The 19,711-nt window shown below is 44.8% G+C and overlaps 1 protein-coding gene across 1 annotated transcript in view; it reads left to right on the top strand.

Annotated features, from left to right (window-relative positions):
* Nucleotides 1-3,458: 3,458 nt before the first annotated feature.
* LOC133111438 (guanine nucleotide-binding protein G(o) subunit alpha-like) overlaps nt 3,459-19,711 on the top strand; it is a 31,163-nt gene continuing 14,910 nt past the window's right edge. The window contains exons 1-3 of the mRNA XM_061221794.1: nt 3,459-4,097; nt 4,241-4,283; nt 15,554-15,695. Coding sequence (XP_061077778.1) covers nt 3,980-4,097; nt 4,241-4,283; nt 15,554-15,695 — 303 coding nt within the window. The 5' untranslated portion in view covers nt 3,459-3,979. The remainder of the gene's footprint in view (nt 4,098-4,240; nt 4,284-15,553; nt 15,696-19,711) is intronic.

Here is a 19,711-nt window from a genome sequence, read left to right as displayed (position 1 = left end):
TTGAGATTGGTTTTGAAACGGTTGAGATATTGAGGTCCAAAATGTGTTCTTTTTCAATGGAAGAGCCAACCAATGCAAACATATTGCTACTGCACTCACTATAATAATAATCATAGTAATAATCATAATACTTCATAATTTAATAGACTGCCATGGTGCCAGTCCATTTCTTGCAAACAGTTGCATTGTACAGTTCTGACACAAGCATGCTGTAGTTCTGTTAATAATCAGTCCAAATCAGTTTTTAAAAGCAAAATGCCATGGCTGACAGAGACTGCTAGTGTAGCGTTTATGAACTCATCGCGACTGAATCTGTCTGCTTCAGAGATCAAGGGCATGCTATCATGGGGAACCAGGTAATTAATTATCATTAACAATTAATATGAATATGGGAGCAGGCCACAAACAGCTTAATTTCAGTCTGTTTAATCGGTGGACCCCAGCTTATTAGCATAATTAGAATAATGATTCATAGAATAATTTGTCATTTGTAATCACATAAGGTTTATTGGCTTTCTGCTGCATGTTTCCTCTGTGGGAACTCGATCACTGGCTAGTCCTTATGCATGGTCTCTCAGAAAAAAATGGGAACTAACACTTTATATTTTAATGGATAACCCTGACCAGTCTGGATGCACAGCATGTTAGTCGTTAGATGAGACATTACTGAAGCACAGTGAAAAGGCAAGAGACAGGAATAATTAACTCTTATTTTGCTTTGGATGGCCCTGATAGGCCTGGGTAAAATAAATGTTTGGAAATATTGTAAATGCTGGTCAAATTTGAAAGGTTCCCTGTATATCCTTTTGAATTTTAAAGGAAACACGTCTCTAAGCAGCACTATTATTTGATAGAATATCAATATTTGATAGATTTTTTATTTTTTATTTTTGAAACAGGTAATAATCTGCAGGGATTTTCCCCGTAGGTTAGTTTAAATTAAATTAATGATTTAACCCAAGTCATGTGACTTTTAAGAGCCTTTCTGACCTGCACTGAATGGTGTGCCAGTCTCAGCTTCCAGCCATTGGTAGGCTTGGCTTGACAGTGCTGACATCTCATGATTGAAAATGAGTCAAATTGCCAAATGGGCTGTGCTCCTGGAGCCAGGCATCACCCTCATACCCCTCCACCTTCCTGGGCCTAAGGTATGTCACACCAGATACTGGCCCAATTCTGTGTTCGACAGTTTTATTTGATCCTTATTTCTCACCACAAAACTATTTTTATATATGAACACACTACTGCAATATCTGATGTGAGTACCAATAATCTCTTGTTTTAGTATTTTAGCATTTTAACATTTGCTTCTCAAGGATTATTATTCTAATAGTAATTGTAGAAACTATTATTTCTCAGAATCAAAATTAATACAAAAAAGAACAATGTTATGCAACGTATTGCATTGAAGTTTTTCCAGGTTTTGTCAGGAAAGGGGAAATGGCAGGATTGAATAAAGAATGGAATGGATGGAAATCAGCATTGCTTATGAAATGGTAATCCCAGGGTTTTACTGTCTGAAATGATCTTTCTATTACATTAAAATTAAATGGAAATAATAATCCTCCCATGCTATTAAACTGAATACACTGCATTAGTCTCCAGATGTGGCAGCGGGATTAGAAACGTTTTTAAAGTGAGCAATAAAATCAGTGCCACGTGTACCTTTCAGACCATTTATGAAATGTTTTTTGTAATCGCAATATACAGAGCTTAGTTATGGCTTGGAGGTTTAACAACGGAGACGGACGGAATGCTGGCTCCACAGAACACAGAGTGCTGCTCTGTAGCTCATAGAACACAGGCCTTTGTGGTCACTTGCTCAATTTCCAAATGGTTCACTGTCTTTGATGAGGCTACCTTCTTTTGTTGCTATTATGATTACTGAAGGATCCCAGTGTAGAAAATGTATGATTCTGAGGCACCTGTAGGGGTAAGGGTTAGACAGGAGCACACAAGTAGGACTTATAGTGCCACCGGCAGGGGAAGGCTTAGACGGGAGCACACAAGAAGGATTTGCTGCACAACCGGAGGGGGGAAGGGTTAGACGGGAGCACACCAGAAGGACTTATAGTGCCACCGGCGGGGGAAGGGTTAGACGGGAGCACACAAGAAGGATTTACAGTGCAACCGGAGGGGGAAGGGTTATGTAGGAGCATAGAGTATGAACTCATAACACCTCTGTTACTGTGTTAATCCCTTCTTTGAGCCATTGTGCACTGGATTTTTATAACCCCACAAAAATAGCCTGTATTTGTGGGGTTATTGCATCTTGTGGTTTGTTAGAAATTGTCAGGCAGTGCAGAACGGTGGAAAGGTAGACTCTAACCAAGGGAATATGGAAGGACTCTTCAAGGTCTGGTTTCATACCTCAGGCCCTTGATGACTTGAAACCATTCATTCTACAAATGTGCTCCATACTGTATCAGCATCATTTCCATGTGAATCGAGTCCCACCCCCCAATTCCCATAGAGATCCATTCAAATGCAAAGAGATTTTGGTATCGCTTGTAAGATAACCTGAAAATAAGATATCCAGACTCTGCTTATGTTGATAGGTCACAGACCTCAGGAAATTATAGCATACAAAGGATATGTCAAATAAAATCATGTTACTTTGTCCCAAACATTGAAATGGGGGGCTGTAATTATTACATGGTGAAACCAAAATATATAAAAATACTATTAATAAAAGAGGAATCTGTACTTTGACCACATCTGAATTGTTTGATGACAAACAGAGGAAAAAATACCATTAATCTAAACTTTTGACTGGTAGTGTACATTTCAATAAAATAAATATTTGTTTTAATATGTTCAGTGGCAGCTTATATTGTGTCAACAATACGTCTTTTATAATTAAAATGCATTCACTTATTTTGGTCTCAGATATGGTGGAGGATCTTTGTCATTATTGGGTTGTTCTGCATGCATGCTCAAGATTTCGTTTAGCCGTCCAAAAAGAATACACACACACACACACACACACACACACGCACACACACACATTTTTATTTTTGGGGGACGAAACAATATATTTCTGTCTGAGCAACCGTATGGTGAAATAGTATATTTTTTATACTGGCAAAGAATACACTATAGCTCATGTCTTCTATTGTATATTTTACACAGCCTTTATTTGATCGTCTATATCTTATAGTGTGAATAATGGCAAATCGGATTCTTGTTTGTTTATTTTGCGTTTCTAAAGCATTGCATCATTATATCATCGTCTATCATATGAGACTTGGTAGAACTTATACAGACAAGATTTGTATTGCTGCTTTTATTGTTCTCGTGCATAGTCCTCATCCATATCATCATCATCATCATCGTCGTCGTCGTCATCATTTCAGGGGAAACGTCGGGCGCTCCATGTTTTAGAGTCTACAACAGCAGCAGAACTCCAAACTATAGCTGGACCACACCTCAGTGCGATTACGCCTGGCCCGCATCCAGTTGCTTTCTGTAAGGAATGGATACCCCCTGACACAAGCCGCAATCTGCTCCTTTGAACATATCCACGCTATTACGCCCTATAATCCTGTCTCGCAATATAGCACAACGTGGTGATATATGATACATGTGAGAAAGTAAGAAAATAAAATCCGCCGTTGCTTTTTCCATATGTGGCAGCTAACGGAGCACGACCAGCATGCTCGCTCACTCTGCTTCTGACGTCAGACAGTGAGAGACGAGCTAACGCGCTGTGTCCTTCTCCTCCATTTGTGAACTGAACGATGCGGTCTCTGGCAGCCATCGACACCGCCCAGTAGAGACCCCAGCAGAAGTGCCGAGCACAACGACCCCCTCGAGGGAGACAGAAAGAGAGGGTCAGACACGAGCCCCGTTCAAGCGCTTGTTTTCATGCTTTAGCTAGCCGTCCAGACCCAGTGCGAGAAAGCGGGATACGGAAGAAACAGAGGCAACGGGAGCTCGCCTATTTTGGTGAGAAAGCAGAGCCTAGGTTCGTCTAACGATGGGATGTACACTGAGCGCTGAGGAGAGAGCCGCTTTGGACAGGAGCAAAGCAATCGAGAAAAACCTCAAGGAAGATGGAATCGTTGCTGCTAAAGACGTGAAATTACTCCTGCTTGGTAAGATTTTGTCTTGCGGATAACCCTCAGTGAAGCCCGTGATTCCCAGTCTGCACGACAGTCTTAGGAAATGTATTCAAAATGAAACAACGGTGACGGCCTTCACTCCGTTTTCTTTTCTTCTTTTTTTTTTATCTCAACAGGGGCCGGGGAATCAGGCAAAAGCACCATCGTGAAGCAGATGAAGTAAGTGCTTGGCTTCAAGTGTTTCTTGCCTTTAATGTGGGCTGAGATTCCCCCGTCCGTTCGCAGTTGGTGAATACTCATGTCCGCCATATTTTCAAGAAATGATCACCTTTAGCGGCGATTCGCACACTGAATTGTGGCTGCAGGCAAATGTTACGCTACGAATCGTTTCTACCGGCGACTGAGAAAATTGAGTGCTGTTCACGCGCCTGGTTCTGAACAGGGGCCAGTGATTGACTGCCTGCGTGTCCAGCGACAGCTCGTGTGTGCAGTGTGAACCTGGAGTGGCATTAAAATACACCTTTCAGTTAAGCTCAATGGCACGCTTTTATGACTCCGATTTGGGCCTCTCCTCCCAGTGTTTGATCTCTTGCGGGTATCAGTCAGGCTTAGCAAGACAGAGACAGTTGTGATTTAATTTAGGAAAAATATAATTTAAAGGCATTATATCGGCCTACCCCCCCCCCCCCCCCCAGAAATTGTACGTATCTACTGTATGACGAGTGACGATGAATCGTGGAGTTTATTTAGGCTATATCGACCCCTGTGCTGTGCTGATGTCCGTGTAGGAGATGGCTCTGAATGAAAAGAGTGGGTAGCCTACTGTTAAACAGTCTTGTTCCAACCTATAGTAACCATACGACCATTTTATGTGTATTGCAGTCAAGACACCTTGTTTCTGCCGAAACGCCTTCTGCTAATGTATTTCCTTTACAGATTAGTACCAACATGGACGCATATACCGGGATGAATTCTATTCGTGCATATAATTTTGATGTTCAGGTTATCACTGTCGTTCATAATTAAGATGCGATATCGAGCCAACTCAAAATCATCTGCGACCTTTTTTTCCCAGAGAAATGTGGGCCTAATGTGATCGCCTGTCTTTTTTATTATCGTTTACACCACTTATGTTGGCCCGAACGAGGGATGGGCAAGCTGGGCTCTCAAAAACTCTGTGAAGCAAACCCCTGCACTCAAATGCTTTGTGGAGTGTAGTCATATCATGCAAGATTCTTTAAAATACAGTAATGCGATAACATTTAGGTAATACGCGGAGCCATGTCAAATCGCCAGTCGAGTAACGTAATGCTAAAAAATCGAACCTATTTCGTTTGATCGGAGGCTTAAATGTGTTCGTAATTGGAAGAATCACTGCATTTCAGGCGGTTGCCGTGGTGGACAGCGCCCAACCGAGAATGTATGTGCAATCGTTAATTTTCGAACACATTCGGGTCTTCTCGTTTCTGGGAGCTTGGCTAATACTATAATAGTCTGCGGGTGAGAGAGGGAACCTGGAACGGATTTTCGCGTCGCTGTGTGCGTGGAACGCGTCCTGGATTGAGATTGAGAATAAAGACAGGGGGAAGTGGATGAACATTTCGCTGTGAATTTGTACCATATGTCTATGTGGACGTATGGATGTCTGTGGTAATAAAATGTTTTATTAGCTTAAAAAAATGAAATAAATAAATAGCTAAACATGCAATTGACAATAATGATCTACAATTCTTGCACATTGTCATTGATATACAAAACATATGTGAAACTAAATTGATACTCCTGAAACAGTAGTCGATTTCTTATATACATATATATATATATATATATATATATATATATATATATATATATATATATATATTAATTGGCATATGGTAATGTAATGATTTCCAATTCAACTTCAAGTAAAAATAGTAACAATATTAATAAAACATAACCCACAATAATAGACCGTGAAAATAATCAATAACGTGGAGCATTGTACGACTGTAGCTGACAACTGTCTTTGAAACAGTATGCATATTACATATGCTTTTCAGGATATAACGAGTGTCCTGGCTGCTCGCTCTTTCTGTGAAAAAGGTGCACAGAGTGTTTGAAATCATCGTTGCTGTGCTGAAGGATACTAATGGCTGAGAGTGTTGTCTGTTTGCTCCCTGTTACACTGTAAGCTTTACTTGGCGAGGGAGTAAATTGTCCTCTGTTTGGACTCCCTCCCTGCGGGCCCTGGCCTCCGGGGGGAAGCGCTGTCTGTAAATGAACGCTCAAGGTGCGCCCCTCCTTAATGAACAGTAGCCGGCATCTGCTAATGGAAGCGCAGGCAGGGATAGTGGAGTAGGGATAGCACGGTCGCCATGTCACCACTGGGACGGAGAGAAGCCAGCAGGCTCCACCAATCAAGGAGTGCCTTGGTAATAAGAAACAGACCCGTGGTTACTGGTGGATCATTTTTGGCTTTGCTTCCCTTACATGGCACATTGTAGCTAGGAGGCGTCCACTGAGTGTCTTGTTCTATTTTTTGTTGGCAAAGTGTTCTGTGATTGGTGGAGCTCCTCTCTGGTTTCCATGGTGGCAGCACTCCATGCTTTTTTTAATCCGGGTGCAGGTGACCGTTCTTTCGGCGGAAGGACATTAGGTCTGCTATCGCACATCTGATTGACCTGCCATGACCTATGACCTCTCCTGTTCAGTTCCTTATGAGTAGAGCCACTAGTTTGATTCCACTGGTTTTCTGGCATGTACTTCAAACTTCTGCCAGGAAGATAGCCTTTCTGTCAAACAATTATCCTGGGTACCCCGCCCTAGCCATCTATTTTGATAAAGTGGCCGCAAAGATGGTGATTGACAGTGATGTATAGAAGTGTTGACAGTGATGTATACAAGTGTTAAATTTAGATAAATACATGCAGCAGTATTCTGAAATAGTGGACAAGGGATGTTAGTATTGTTTGAAGCAGTGGGCAAGAATAACAGTTACATTGAATTTCCACAGAAATAGTTAAGATAATTTTTTTAAAATAATGATAAAATAGTTTGCACAATTGGTATATTCAAACAAAAGGTCAATGTCATGTACACAGTTAAAATGAAGCTTCTCAGTTCTAGAGCTCAAGGTTTAAACTGTGATTCAATTTCATTCAGTTGTTTTACAGCCTCTTTGGTCATTGACGATGCTTGCTTTAAACCTGGAATTAAACCTTGTTTGGAGGATTACATTGAGTCTGCACATTTTTTATGGATTGCAAGTCCTGACAATCTTCTTGACAGAAAATGGCCTTTTTTTTGTTTAAATGCATTGCTCTAATACAGGTCAGAATACATGGAACCAGACATGTAACCTAATACCTTGAGCAAGCTATTGACCAGAATTGCTTCAGTATTTATCCTGCTGTATAATTGGATGCTATTTAATAGCAAATGGCAAAAGCTGTGGAAGTCACTAAGTATGAGTGTCTGCTAAATGCCTGTAAAGTTACTGGTAAAGGTCCCATATTGCGGAAAATGATATTTTGCTTGCTATGTGGATTACAATGGAGTTGTAGGTGCTGTGAAACACTGTGAAAGTAGCAAAACACACAGTTCCCAATCAACACAAACCATATCAAAATTATGAAGTTATGACATCATAACAATTCACTAGTTTGCTTCAGCGCGGCCCACCTTGTAGCTGGAACAAATCAAAGCATTCAGCACAGACAGCGATCAGCATGTTGGTGCTAGCCAGCCATTCAGAGCAGAGGTTTATGATATCAATGACACTTAAAGACACAGCCTGTTCTTGGTAAAGCTCATGAGAGGCACTGGAGACTGGACATGTAAAACTGGATAGAGATTATTTTTCTTACTTAAAACCACAAATATAACATGGGAAAGGTGTACAACACGGGACCTTTAACAGACAAACTGGACTGCATGGGCCTGTGTCTGTATGGCTTTGGGGCGGGGTGGAACACAAACTTTACAATGACGCTCCATGAACTGGCATTAAATAATGTTGTTGTTAACATGAATTGATGTACAAATACATAAATTAAGCATGCAATTAACTTTTCAATTTTCGTTAGTACATTTACTTGTTAACTAGTATTAGTTAGATGAATATGTATCCATTAGTGAACCATAGGATAAGCTATGTTAAACTTAATAGTTAACCATTAATAAATACATTAACTGTGTTTTTCATTCCAATATGAATTGGCATTAACTAATGTATTTTTTTAAAATTTCAAATCCAATGTGCTAGAGTACAGAGCAAAAGAACAGAAGTTCTACCACAGTCCAAATAGTTACGGACTGCACTGTACATTCATTGTGGAGGACTGAGGCAGTCACTAAGAAACTGTAGAAGGCAAAATGATGTTTTCAAGCACAACCCCACTGCCTTTAAGTGTGTGCAGGAGAGATGGAGCCCAGACCATTGAAGGGTAGAACGGCAGACGTGCAGTGCCCAGTTAGACACTTACACTGAGCATCTCAGTATGGGCCATGTGCTCCACTCACTCGAAGGAGCTGCTGATATTCTGAGCATTAACTCAGCCAATGTTGTAATATAACTGCTTTTATTCACTTAATGTGGAAGTGCTTTCTTATGATGTCAGGTTTGTGCTTGGTTGGCTACTAATACCCAACAGATAAATATCAGATAATGGTGTATTAAAATAGCAGCTACTATTATAACAGTCGGTGATAGGGCACTTTCCAATACTACTTCAACTGGCTATCAATCCGTCAGCTGCTCACTAACGGCAGGTTCCAAATGGCCTACAGTCGGCAACAGACAAGTACCCTGTTGTAGGCTGTGCTGTCTCTTATCTGGCTGCTGTCAGTGCAGAAAGGTCAAAGGTTACTTCTCATGGCTAACCCACTAACAGGGCAGAGCACTGGCCCACTTACCAATGAACCACTTTTGGAAGAGGTTCATTGCAACAAATCAATCTTCAAACATGCCACCACCTGACTGGGCCTTGTGTGCCTGACTCTCAGTTTTCTTGCTTATTCTCATGGTTCCATCCCCTTTGGCAGCCATTTTGTTTACCTTTTCAGCATACAAGCTATCAGCAGCAAACTTTCCTGGCAAACAGAAAAACTTATGATTTGTTCAGCATTGAATAATGTAATGTTCACCTTTACAACTCAAGTGTGACTGTAAAATGTTGACAGGGAGGCATATTTAATTAATAACTAAAACAATAAGCATCATTACAAAAAAAAATTCTGTTCAGTTCAATTCAACACAATCCGACACTTTATTTATGCCCTTTGTGTAATAATTGTATTCAGTGCATCACACATGGACAACTGGCTTACAGTGAGACAGATGACACACAGATGCGCAGTACATGAAAATGGATATCAGCTGGATATCAAGATGCATTTGTCATGCATTTTGCAATGTAGTGTTATCCTTGCCAGATTGCATTTATGTTTGTAGTTTAATCCAGTCGAGATGACTGAATGGATTCTATATGTAGAAATGCCATCTTGCATTTGAAGGCTAATTAGAGCTTCTGTTCACACAGTAGGTGTTTTGTCTTGGTATAATGTCTCCCCGTGTGCCAACTTAAGTTATTGTGTTATTCAGACAGTCTAGACATATTGTGTGGACGAATCAGGAGCAGTTTCTGTCCTCTCACACGTTTAGAGGAGGAGTCTGACTCAGCTGGGACTTAATGCCCATATATAGGTCCCCCTTCTCCCTACTGCGCAGTCTCTGCCTCTGATTAATACAACATCCACCACCTTCACCCCTACAGATACACACTCACCTACACCCCTACAGATACACACCCACCTACACCCCTACAGATACACACCCGTGCAGATACACACCATCTACACCCCTACAGATACACACCCACCTACACCCCTACAGATACACACCCACCTACACCCCTACAGATACACACCCACCTACACCCCTACAGATACACACCCGTGCAGATACACACCATCTACACCCCTACAGATACACACCCACCTACACCCGTACAGATACACACCCACCTACACCCCTACAGATACACACCCGTACAGATACACACCACCTACTCCCCTACAGATACACGCCCACTTACACCCCTACAGATACACACCCACCTACACTCCTACAGATACACACCCGTACAGATACACACCACCTACACCCCTACAGATACACACCCACCTACACCCCTACAGATACACATCCCTACAGATACACACCACCTACACCCGTACAGATACACACCCGTACCGATACACGCCCACCTACCCCTATAGATACACACCCACCTACACCCCTACAGATACACACCCACCTACACCCGTACCGATACACACTACCTACACCCCTACAGATACACACCCACCTACACTCATACAGATACACACCCACCTACACCTGTACCGATACACACCACCTACACACCTACAGATACACACCTGTACAGATACACACCACCTACACCCCTACAGATACACACCCACCTACACCCCTACAGATACACACCCACCTACACCCCTACAGATACACACCCGTGCAGATACACACCATCTACACCCCTACAGATACACACCCGTGCAGATACACACCATCTACACCCCTACAGATACATACCCACCTACACCCGTACAGATACACACCCACCTACACCCCTACAGATACACACCCGTACAGATACACACCACCTACTCCCCTACAGATACACGCCCACTTACACCCCTACAGATACACACCCACCTACACTCCTACAGATACACACCCGTACAGATACACACCACCTACACCCCTACAGATACACACCCACCTACACCCCTACAGATACACATCCCTACAGATACACACCACCTACACCCGTACAGATACACACCCGTACCGATACACGCCCACCTACCCCTATAGATACACACCCACCTACACCCCTACAGATACACACCCACCTACACCCGTACCGATACACACTACCTACACCCCTACAGATACACACCCACCTACACTCATACAGATACACACCCACCTACACCTGTACCGATACACACCACCTACACACCTACAGATACACACCTGTACAGATACACACCACCTACACCCCTACAGATACACACCCACCTACACCCCTACAGATACACACCCACCTACACCCCTACAGATACACACCCGTGCAGATACACACCATCTACACCCCTACAGATACACACCCACCTACACCCGTACAGATACACACCCACCTACACCCCTACAGATACACGCCACCTACACCCCTAGAGATACACGCCCACCAGATATATATTTTTAAGTTGATCAAGGATGCATGTAGTAATAGATTAAACCCTGTTTAAGAAGTGCAATAGCCCACTGTCTCTATACTGGTCATGCAAATCAGACACTTCCATTTTACATTATAGGGGTGTTACAGGTACGTAAAGTTGTATGAAGTTAGGATAGCTGGAAGTGGGTCTGTGACCCACTCTATGCTCATTGTTTCTAAAAACATTGACCCAATTCCCTTCTAGTTCCCACTCATTTATCAATGTTCTGTAGGCTGAGTTGACATTGTAGTTTTTAGGTAGATGACTAAATGTAATGTAGTTATATATTAGCTGCAAGTTGGGTACGCCATTTTCCCTATTTTGTGAACACGGACGAGAAAATGTCAGATTTCAAAATGTCTAACATCCTGCAGGTGTGCTCAAATACGATTGGATTATTTTCTGTTCTCTAGTCCCTCTAGTGGCTGAAGCCAGTAAAACATTTCCTCCACATTTGTTCTATTGAATTTCATTATGAACTGTATGTAAACGGCCTATAGCTAAACTCCTTTGCGGAAATAACTATTCAAATATCACTCAAGACTCTCCATCAAATCCATAACTCTCTTTCAGATTTCCTGATACACATACACATTTCATTTATCATAATGGCCTCTCTAAGGGACGACATCAGGTTAGCAGAGATTGGTTTAGATAGAACTTGAAGAATGCAATTTATGAAAATGCCTCAAATAAAGAAAATCCAACAGCTATTCAAAGAAAATTATGACTGTAGATTGAATACCAGAATCTGAGTGAAAACATTTGTTTAAATTTGCCCTCAAATATTGCCAAGCTACAGTAGGATCTCAAATTGGGAAATTGTGTAGGTATATAAATCATACTGGGTCCTGCCACTAGGGGCAGAGATCTTCCAGTTGTTGCAGCTCTGAAGCCTCACACGGGGGAGGCTTGTGCTCGATAGCGCGGTTCGGTTGGTATAATACTATCACGACAATAGTCCTCAATGTGTGTGGGTCTTTTGTTGGAGTGAGCCTGGATGAATTTGATTAGACGTTGATATGGAAACATCAGCTGACTGACAGGCCCTGGCTGCTGGGTATTTCTACATGCCTTACACAGCACCTCACACGTGATCCACACCAGGGCTGGTTACCATTTCCATGTATGTACTGAGGGAAATACAGTGCAGTCCGTATGTATTTGGACAGTTGGTACAATTCTGGTTCTTTTGGCTCTGCCGGCCTCGTGTTGACAAATGCCAATAACTGACTCGAAAGACAATCGAAAACCTAGAATAAAAACTAGATACTGAAAGTTTTCTTAAAATAAGGAGGAGATTGAATAAACATGACTATTTAGAAGCAGCTGAGGTGCCAACCATCCAATTACTCTTGGTCCCCTAAAATTTTGTATAAAAGGGCATGTGATTCCTACAAGCATCACCTGACTTGGATATAAATATCCTCAAATTAAAGGGGACAGTCTGCACTTTGTCCTCATATATATTTTTTACATTTCAAATCCAATGTACTGGAGTACAAAGTCAAAAGAACAAAAGTTCTACCACCATCCAAATATGACTGATCTGTATGTGATAAATAAGAAATTACTGAGAGAGGAGAGAGGAGAGGAAGAGATGCAGACAGTTAAAGGTGATGGATTGGGGCTGCGCTGTGACTGAGCGTGTGTGCGTCTCTGTGACTGAGTGTGTGTGCGTCTCTGTGACTGAGTGTGTGTGCGTCTCTGTGACTGACCACGTGCGTCTCTGTGACTGAGTGTGTGTGCGTCTCTGTGACTGAGTGTGTGTGCGTCTCTGTGACTGAGCGTGTGTGCGTCTCTGTGACTGAGTGTGTGTGCGTCTCTGTGACTGACCACGTGCGTCTCTGTGACTGAGAGTGTGTGCGTCTCTGTGACTGAGTGTGTGTGCGTCTCTGTGACTGACCACGTGCGTCTCTGTGACTGAGAGTGTGTGCGTCTCTGTGACTGAGTGTGTGTGCGTCTCTGTGACTGAGCGTGTGTGCGTCTCTGTGACTGAGTGTGTGCGTCTCTGTGACTGACCACGTGCGTCTCTGTGACTGAGTGTGTGTGCGTCTCTGTGACTGAGTGTGTGTGCGTCTCTGTGACTGAGTGTGTGCGTCTCTGTGAGAGCGTGTGTGCATCTCTGTGACTGAGTGTGTGTGCGTCTCTGTGACTGACCACGTGCGTCTCTGTGACTGAGTGTGTGTGCGTCTCTGTGACTGAGTGTGTGTGCGTCTCTGTGACTGAGTGTGTGCGTCTCTGTGAGAGCGTGTGTGCATCTCTGTGACTGAGTGTGTGTGCGTCTCTGTGACTGACCACGTGCGTCTCTGTGACTGAGTGTGTGTGCGTCTCTGTGACTGAGTGTGTGTGCGTCTCTGTGACTGAGCGTGTGTGCGTCTCTGTGACTGAGCGTGTGTGCGTCTCTGTGACTGAGAGTGTGCGTCTCTGTGACTGAGTGTGTGTGCGTCTCTGTGACTGACCACGTGCGTCTCTGTGACTGACCACGTGCGTCTCTGTGACTGAGTGTGTGTGCGTCTCTGTGACTGAGCGTGTGTGCGTCTCTGTGACTGAGTGTGTGTGCGTCTCTGTGACTGACCACGTGCGTCTCTGTGACTGAGAGTGTGTGCGTCTCTGTGACTGAGTGTGTGTGCGTCTCTGTGACTGACCACGTGCGTCTCTGTGACTGAGAGTGTGTGCGTCTCTGTGACTGAGTGTGTGTGCGTCTCTGTGACTGAGCGTGTGTGCGTCTCTGTGACTGAGTGTGTGCGTCTCTGTGACTGACCACGTGCGTCTCTGTGACTGAGTGTGTGTGCGTCTCTGTGACTGAGCGTGTGTGCGTCTCTGTGACTGAGTGTGTGCGTCTCTGTGAGAGCGTGTGTGCATCTCTGTGACTGAGTGTGTGTGCGTCTCTGTGACTGACCACGTGCGTCTCTGTGACTGAGTGTGTGTGCGTCTCTGTGACTGAGTGTGTGTGCGTCTCTGTGACTGAGTGTGTGTGCGTCTCTGTGACTGAGTGTGTGTGCGTCTCTGTGACTGAGAGTGTGTGCGTCTCTGTGACTGAGAGTGTGTGCGTCTCTGTGACTGAGTGTGTGTGCGTCTCTGTGACTGAGAGTGTGTGCGTCTCTGTGACTGAGTGTGTGTGCGTCTCTGTGACTGAGTGTGTGTGCGTCTCTGTGACTGAGTGTGTGTGCGTCTCTGTGACTGAGTGTGTGTGCGTCTCTGTGACTGAGTGTGTGTGCGTCTCTGTGACTGAACGTGTGTGCGTCTCTGTGACTGAGTGTGTGTGCGTCTCTGTGACTGACCACGTGCGTCTCTGTGACAGTGTGTGTGCGTCTCTGTGACTGAGCGTGTGTGCGTCTCTGTGACTGAGCGTGTGTGCGTCTCTGTGACTGAGTGTGTGTGCGTCTCTGTGACTGACCACGTGCGTCTCTGTGACAGTGTGTGTGCGTCTCTGTGACTGAGTGTGTGTGCGTCTCTGTGACTGAGCGTGTGTGCGTCTCTGTGACTGAGCGTGTGTGCGTCTCTGTGACTGAGTGTGTGTGCGTCTCTGTGACTGAGTGTGTGTGCGTCTCTGTGACTGAGTGTGTGCGTCTCTGTGACTGAGAGTGTGTGCGTCTCTGTGACTGAGCGTGTGTGCGTCTCTGTGACTGAGCGTGTGTGCGTCTCTGTGCCTGACCGTGTGTCCGTCTCTGTGACTGAACGTGTGTGCGTCTCTGTGACTGAGCGTGTGTGCGTCTCTGTGACAGCGTGTGTCCGTCTCTGTGACTGAGAGTGTGTGCGTCTCTGTGACTGAGCGTGTGTGCGTCTCTGTGACTGAGAGTGTGTGCGTCTCTGTGACTGAGCGTGTGTGCGTCTCTGTGACTGAGAGTGTGTGCGTCTCTGTGACTGAGCGTGTGTGCGTCTCTGTGACTGAGCGTGTGTGCGTCTCTGTGACTGAGTGTGTGTGCGTCTCTGTGACAGCGTGTGTGCGTCTCTGTGATTGAGTGTGTGTGCGTCTCTGTGACTGAGTGTGTGCGTCTCTGTGCCTGACCATGTGTCCGTCTCTGTGACTGAGAGTGTGTGCGTCTCTGTGACAGCGTGTGTGCGTCTCTGTGACTGAGTGTGTGTGCGTCTCTGTGACTGAGCGTGTGTGCGTCTCTGTGACTGAGCGTGTGTGCGCCTCTGTGACTGACCGTGTGTGCGTCTCTGTGACTGACCGTGTGTGTATCTCTGTGCAGAATCATCCATGAGGACGGCTTCTCTGGGGACGATGTGAAGCAGTACAAGCCCGTGGTCTACAGCAACACCATCCAGTCCCTGGCAGCCATTATCCGAGCCATGGACTCTCTGGGGCTGGAGTACGGAGACAAGGGGAGGAAAGTGAGTCACACACACGCAAGCGCGCGCACTCACATACATACATACAACACACAATACACTCACACGCACGTACACACACAACACACACACGCACACTCACACACAACACACACACACATGCATACACACACAACACACACACACACACACGCATACACACACAACACACACACGCATGCATACACACACAACACACACACACATACACACATGCACACACACATACATGCACACACACACAACATACACACATACACACAACACACACAAGCGCCCACACACACACACAAAAGCTCGTTCTCTCTCTCACACACACACACAAAAGCTCACAAGCTTTCTCGTTCTCTGACGCTGACACCCGCACGCACATACACACATATGCAAGCACGCACACACACGCGCATGCACACACACACACACAAACATAAAACACTCACCAGTGCCTGCCCATACTCACACCCACACACACACACAAACACACACACACACACACACACACACACATGTGTATGACAGCCATTTTACAGAATTAGGAGATATGTGAAACCAGAGCCCTGTGCATCAATGCAGGCTATTGGTTTCATAGAGGAGCCTTTCATTTCCTGAGATCGTCCTCACATCTGTTCACACATAATGGCCTAAGCCTGGCGAAAAAAAGCTTCTGAAGCAGGTGGGCAGGGAGGGCATTTCAGTTTCTGAAATGCGCACCGCCTTTTGCTCAAATCTCAAGCGAATGGACATTGGGGTTTGCTGATGTTTTAGGGGAGCCACCACAGGTGAAAAGGGCAATTTTGGCAGTATACTAGGTCAATTGTGAGATATTATGATATCTAGCGTCTACAACGACTGTAGTTTCATAAAATACTTATGTGATGCAATTATTAGAAATAATTTTAGTAGCTCATTTAGATGTTTTTATACCAGCTATATCAATTAAACCAATTTAATAATTACATTATTTCCTGTACACATTTTTTTTTTGAACCCAAATTATAGATATACCTCCTATTTTTACTTGATGCCTCTCAACCAAAATAGCTGGGGAATTACAGACGGTTTTCTTGACATACAGTATTTTATCATTTCGATTTTATTGGGTATTTTATGTGGAAAAATAGCAAAAATTAAGTTAATTCTCCGGCATATACACAGAGTATTTTTCATAATGAATCAATAAAACAATTTTGAAAAACTGCTCAGTAATTCCCTCGGCATTCACACATTGACTTAATCCACTGAGACAAAAAAGAGTTTTAACTAAATATGCAAATGTATTTTTTTTTTAAATATATAATTTTTGAGCTTTTCTGCATATGTTCCTTTTACATGTATGCATATATTTGCATAAAGTCATAATACAACAAATGTTTGCATTTGTGTCCACATTCAAAATATAAAATGAAAAAAAGTTTCTTCCCTGCGGTACGTCCCCTTAACTAACCGCACAGCGGGGGGAAACAAACCCTGTATAGGCCTGTGAGTCTCTGAGGCAAAATTCTTGAAAATGGGCCTCAAAATAATAATAAATAAAAACAAGCAAATGGTAAACATGTTGCCCCCCACCCCCATGCACTGTCGCCACCTCTGATTTCTTTGGGTGGGGGACAACTGCTTTCCTGACTTTGGTAGTAGCTATGAAGCTAAGCTCTTAATGGATACACGATAGATTCACTTGAAGCTAACATGACACGACACTTTTCCGAAAAAGCGGGACAATGGCATCGGCTGTTGATGAACGCCACGTAGGCAATCACAGAGCCGACTGAACACAGGTCCTGCAGCTCTGACTGAACACAGGTCCTGCAGCTCTGACTGAACACAGGTCCTGCAGCTCTGACTGAACACAGGTCCTGCAGCTCTGACTGAACACAGGTCCTGCAGCTCTGACTGAACACAGGTCCTGCAGCTCTGACTGAACACAGGTCCTGGTGTTCCGACTGAACACAGGTCCTGGTGTTCCGACTGAACACAGGTCCTGCAGCTCTGACTGAACACAGGTCCTGCAGCTCTGACTGAACACAGGTCCTGCAGCTCTGACTGAACACAGGTCCTGGTGTTCCGACTGAACACAGGTCCTGCTGCTCTGACTGAACACAGGTCCTGCTGCTCTGACTGAACACAGGTCCTGCAGCTCTGACTGAACACAGGTCCTGCTGCTCTGACTGAACACAGGTCCTGCTGCTCTGACTGAACAGAGGACGTCAAACCGAGCGAGGGGCGAGTCAAACTGGGCCAAGTTACCCTTCATTGCCCCCTTGTGGCGGACACACAGTACTACAGCGGGACGAACACAGCAGCTGACGGAGACAGACACAGTCATCGGAAAGATGATAAATAAAAACACCGTGGCCTGGCTCGGAGAGGGACGACGGAGGGCAGTTTTCCGGGGGGCCTCGGGCGGAGGGGGGTGCTGGGGTAAGTGACAGCCGGCGCGGTGGCCTTTGGGCGGCGCAGAGCCCCAATGGCAGGCGGGGGGGCGAGGTGGCATTTAGAGCCTAATCACAGCCTGCTCCCCCCCGGCGACTCTAATGGGGGCTTTAAAGAGCGGGAGCCAGCGGGACCCTGGGACTGTGAGCCTCCCTTTTCATCTCTGCTGGCCTTTTCATCTCCACGCCCTCACACTTCTATTCTCAAGATGCCTCTCAGGGAGGATGTTCACCTGCGCTCTCTCTCTCCATCTCTTTCTCTCTCTATACGGATATTTCTCTTTCTCTCTGTTTCTCTCGCTCATTCTCACTTGTTCTTTCTATCACTTCCGCTGTTTCTCTCTCATTCTTACTTGTTCTCTCTTTTACTCTTTCTATCACTCTCATTCTCACTTGCTTCTCTTTCTATCGCTCTCTGTGTCTCTCTCTCATTCTCATTGGCTCTCTATCTTTCTCTTTGTATCGCTCTCTCTCTTCCTCTCTTGCTATCTATTTTCTTAGAAAAAGAGACAAAAACTAATTTTCTAGAATGACTGTCCTGTTCCATTTCCTGTCCCTCACATAAGTGAACATAATTTCCGAACACGTTAACAGACATACAGATTTACATAAGGAAATACATACAATGTGTATACTAACACACACGCACATACACAGCGCTCTGGGTTTAATGGGTGGGGAATACTCTGATCTATAATTCAGCAGTGCAGGAAATAGCACTAGCGCCCTCACTGCAGGGTGTGCGCACACACACCACACACACACACACACACACACAATCACACTATGCACGCACGCACGCGCACACACACACACACACGCGCACACACACACACACACACACACACACACAATCACACTATGCACGCACGCGCACACACACCACACACACACACACACACACACACACACACAATCACACTATGCACGCACGCACGCGCACACACACACACACACACACACACACACACAATCACACTACGCACGCACGCGCACACACACACCACACACACACACACACACACACACACACAATCACACTACGCACGCACGCGCACACACACACCACACACACACACACACACACACACAATCACACTACGCACGCACGCGCACGCACACACACACACACACACACAATCACACTACGCATGCGCGCACACACACCACACACACACCACACACACACACACACACACACATATGAATAATCACACACACACACACATATGAATAATCACACACACACACGCACACATATGAATAATCACACGCACACACACACCACGCATGCACACACAAGCATAATCACACACACACAAACACACACACACATAATCACACAAACACACACACACACATGCACACACACACCATGCATGCACATACATGCATAATCACACACACAAACACACACTTACACACATAGTCACACAAACACTCACACCACACACACATGCATAATCACACACACACACCGGCACACATACACAAACACACATGCATAATCACACACACACACACACACACACACACACACATGCATACACACACACACCGGCACACACAGACACACCCCACATGCACATA

The sequence above is a fragment of the Conger conger genome, chromosome 15, assembly GCF_963514075.1.
Source record: "Conger conger chromosome 15, fConCon1.1, whole genome shotgun sequence".
Lineage (NCBI taxonomy): Eukaryota > Metazoa > Chordata > Actinopteri > Anguilliformes > Congridae > Conger > Conger conger.
The sequence above is the reverse complement of the archived record's forward strand: the minus strand, read 5'-3'. Positions and strand labels throughout refer to the sequence as shown.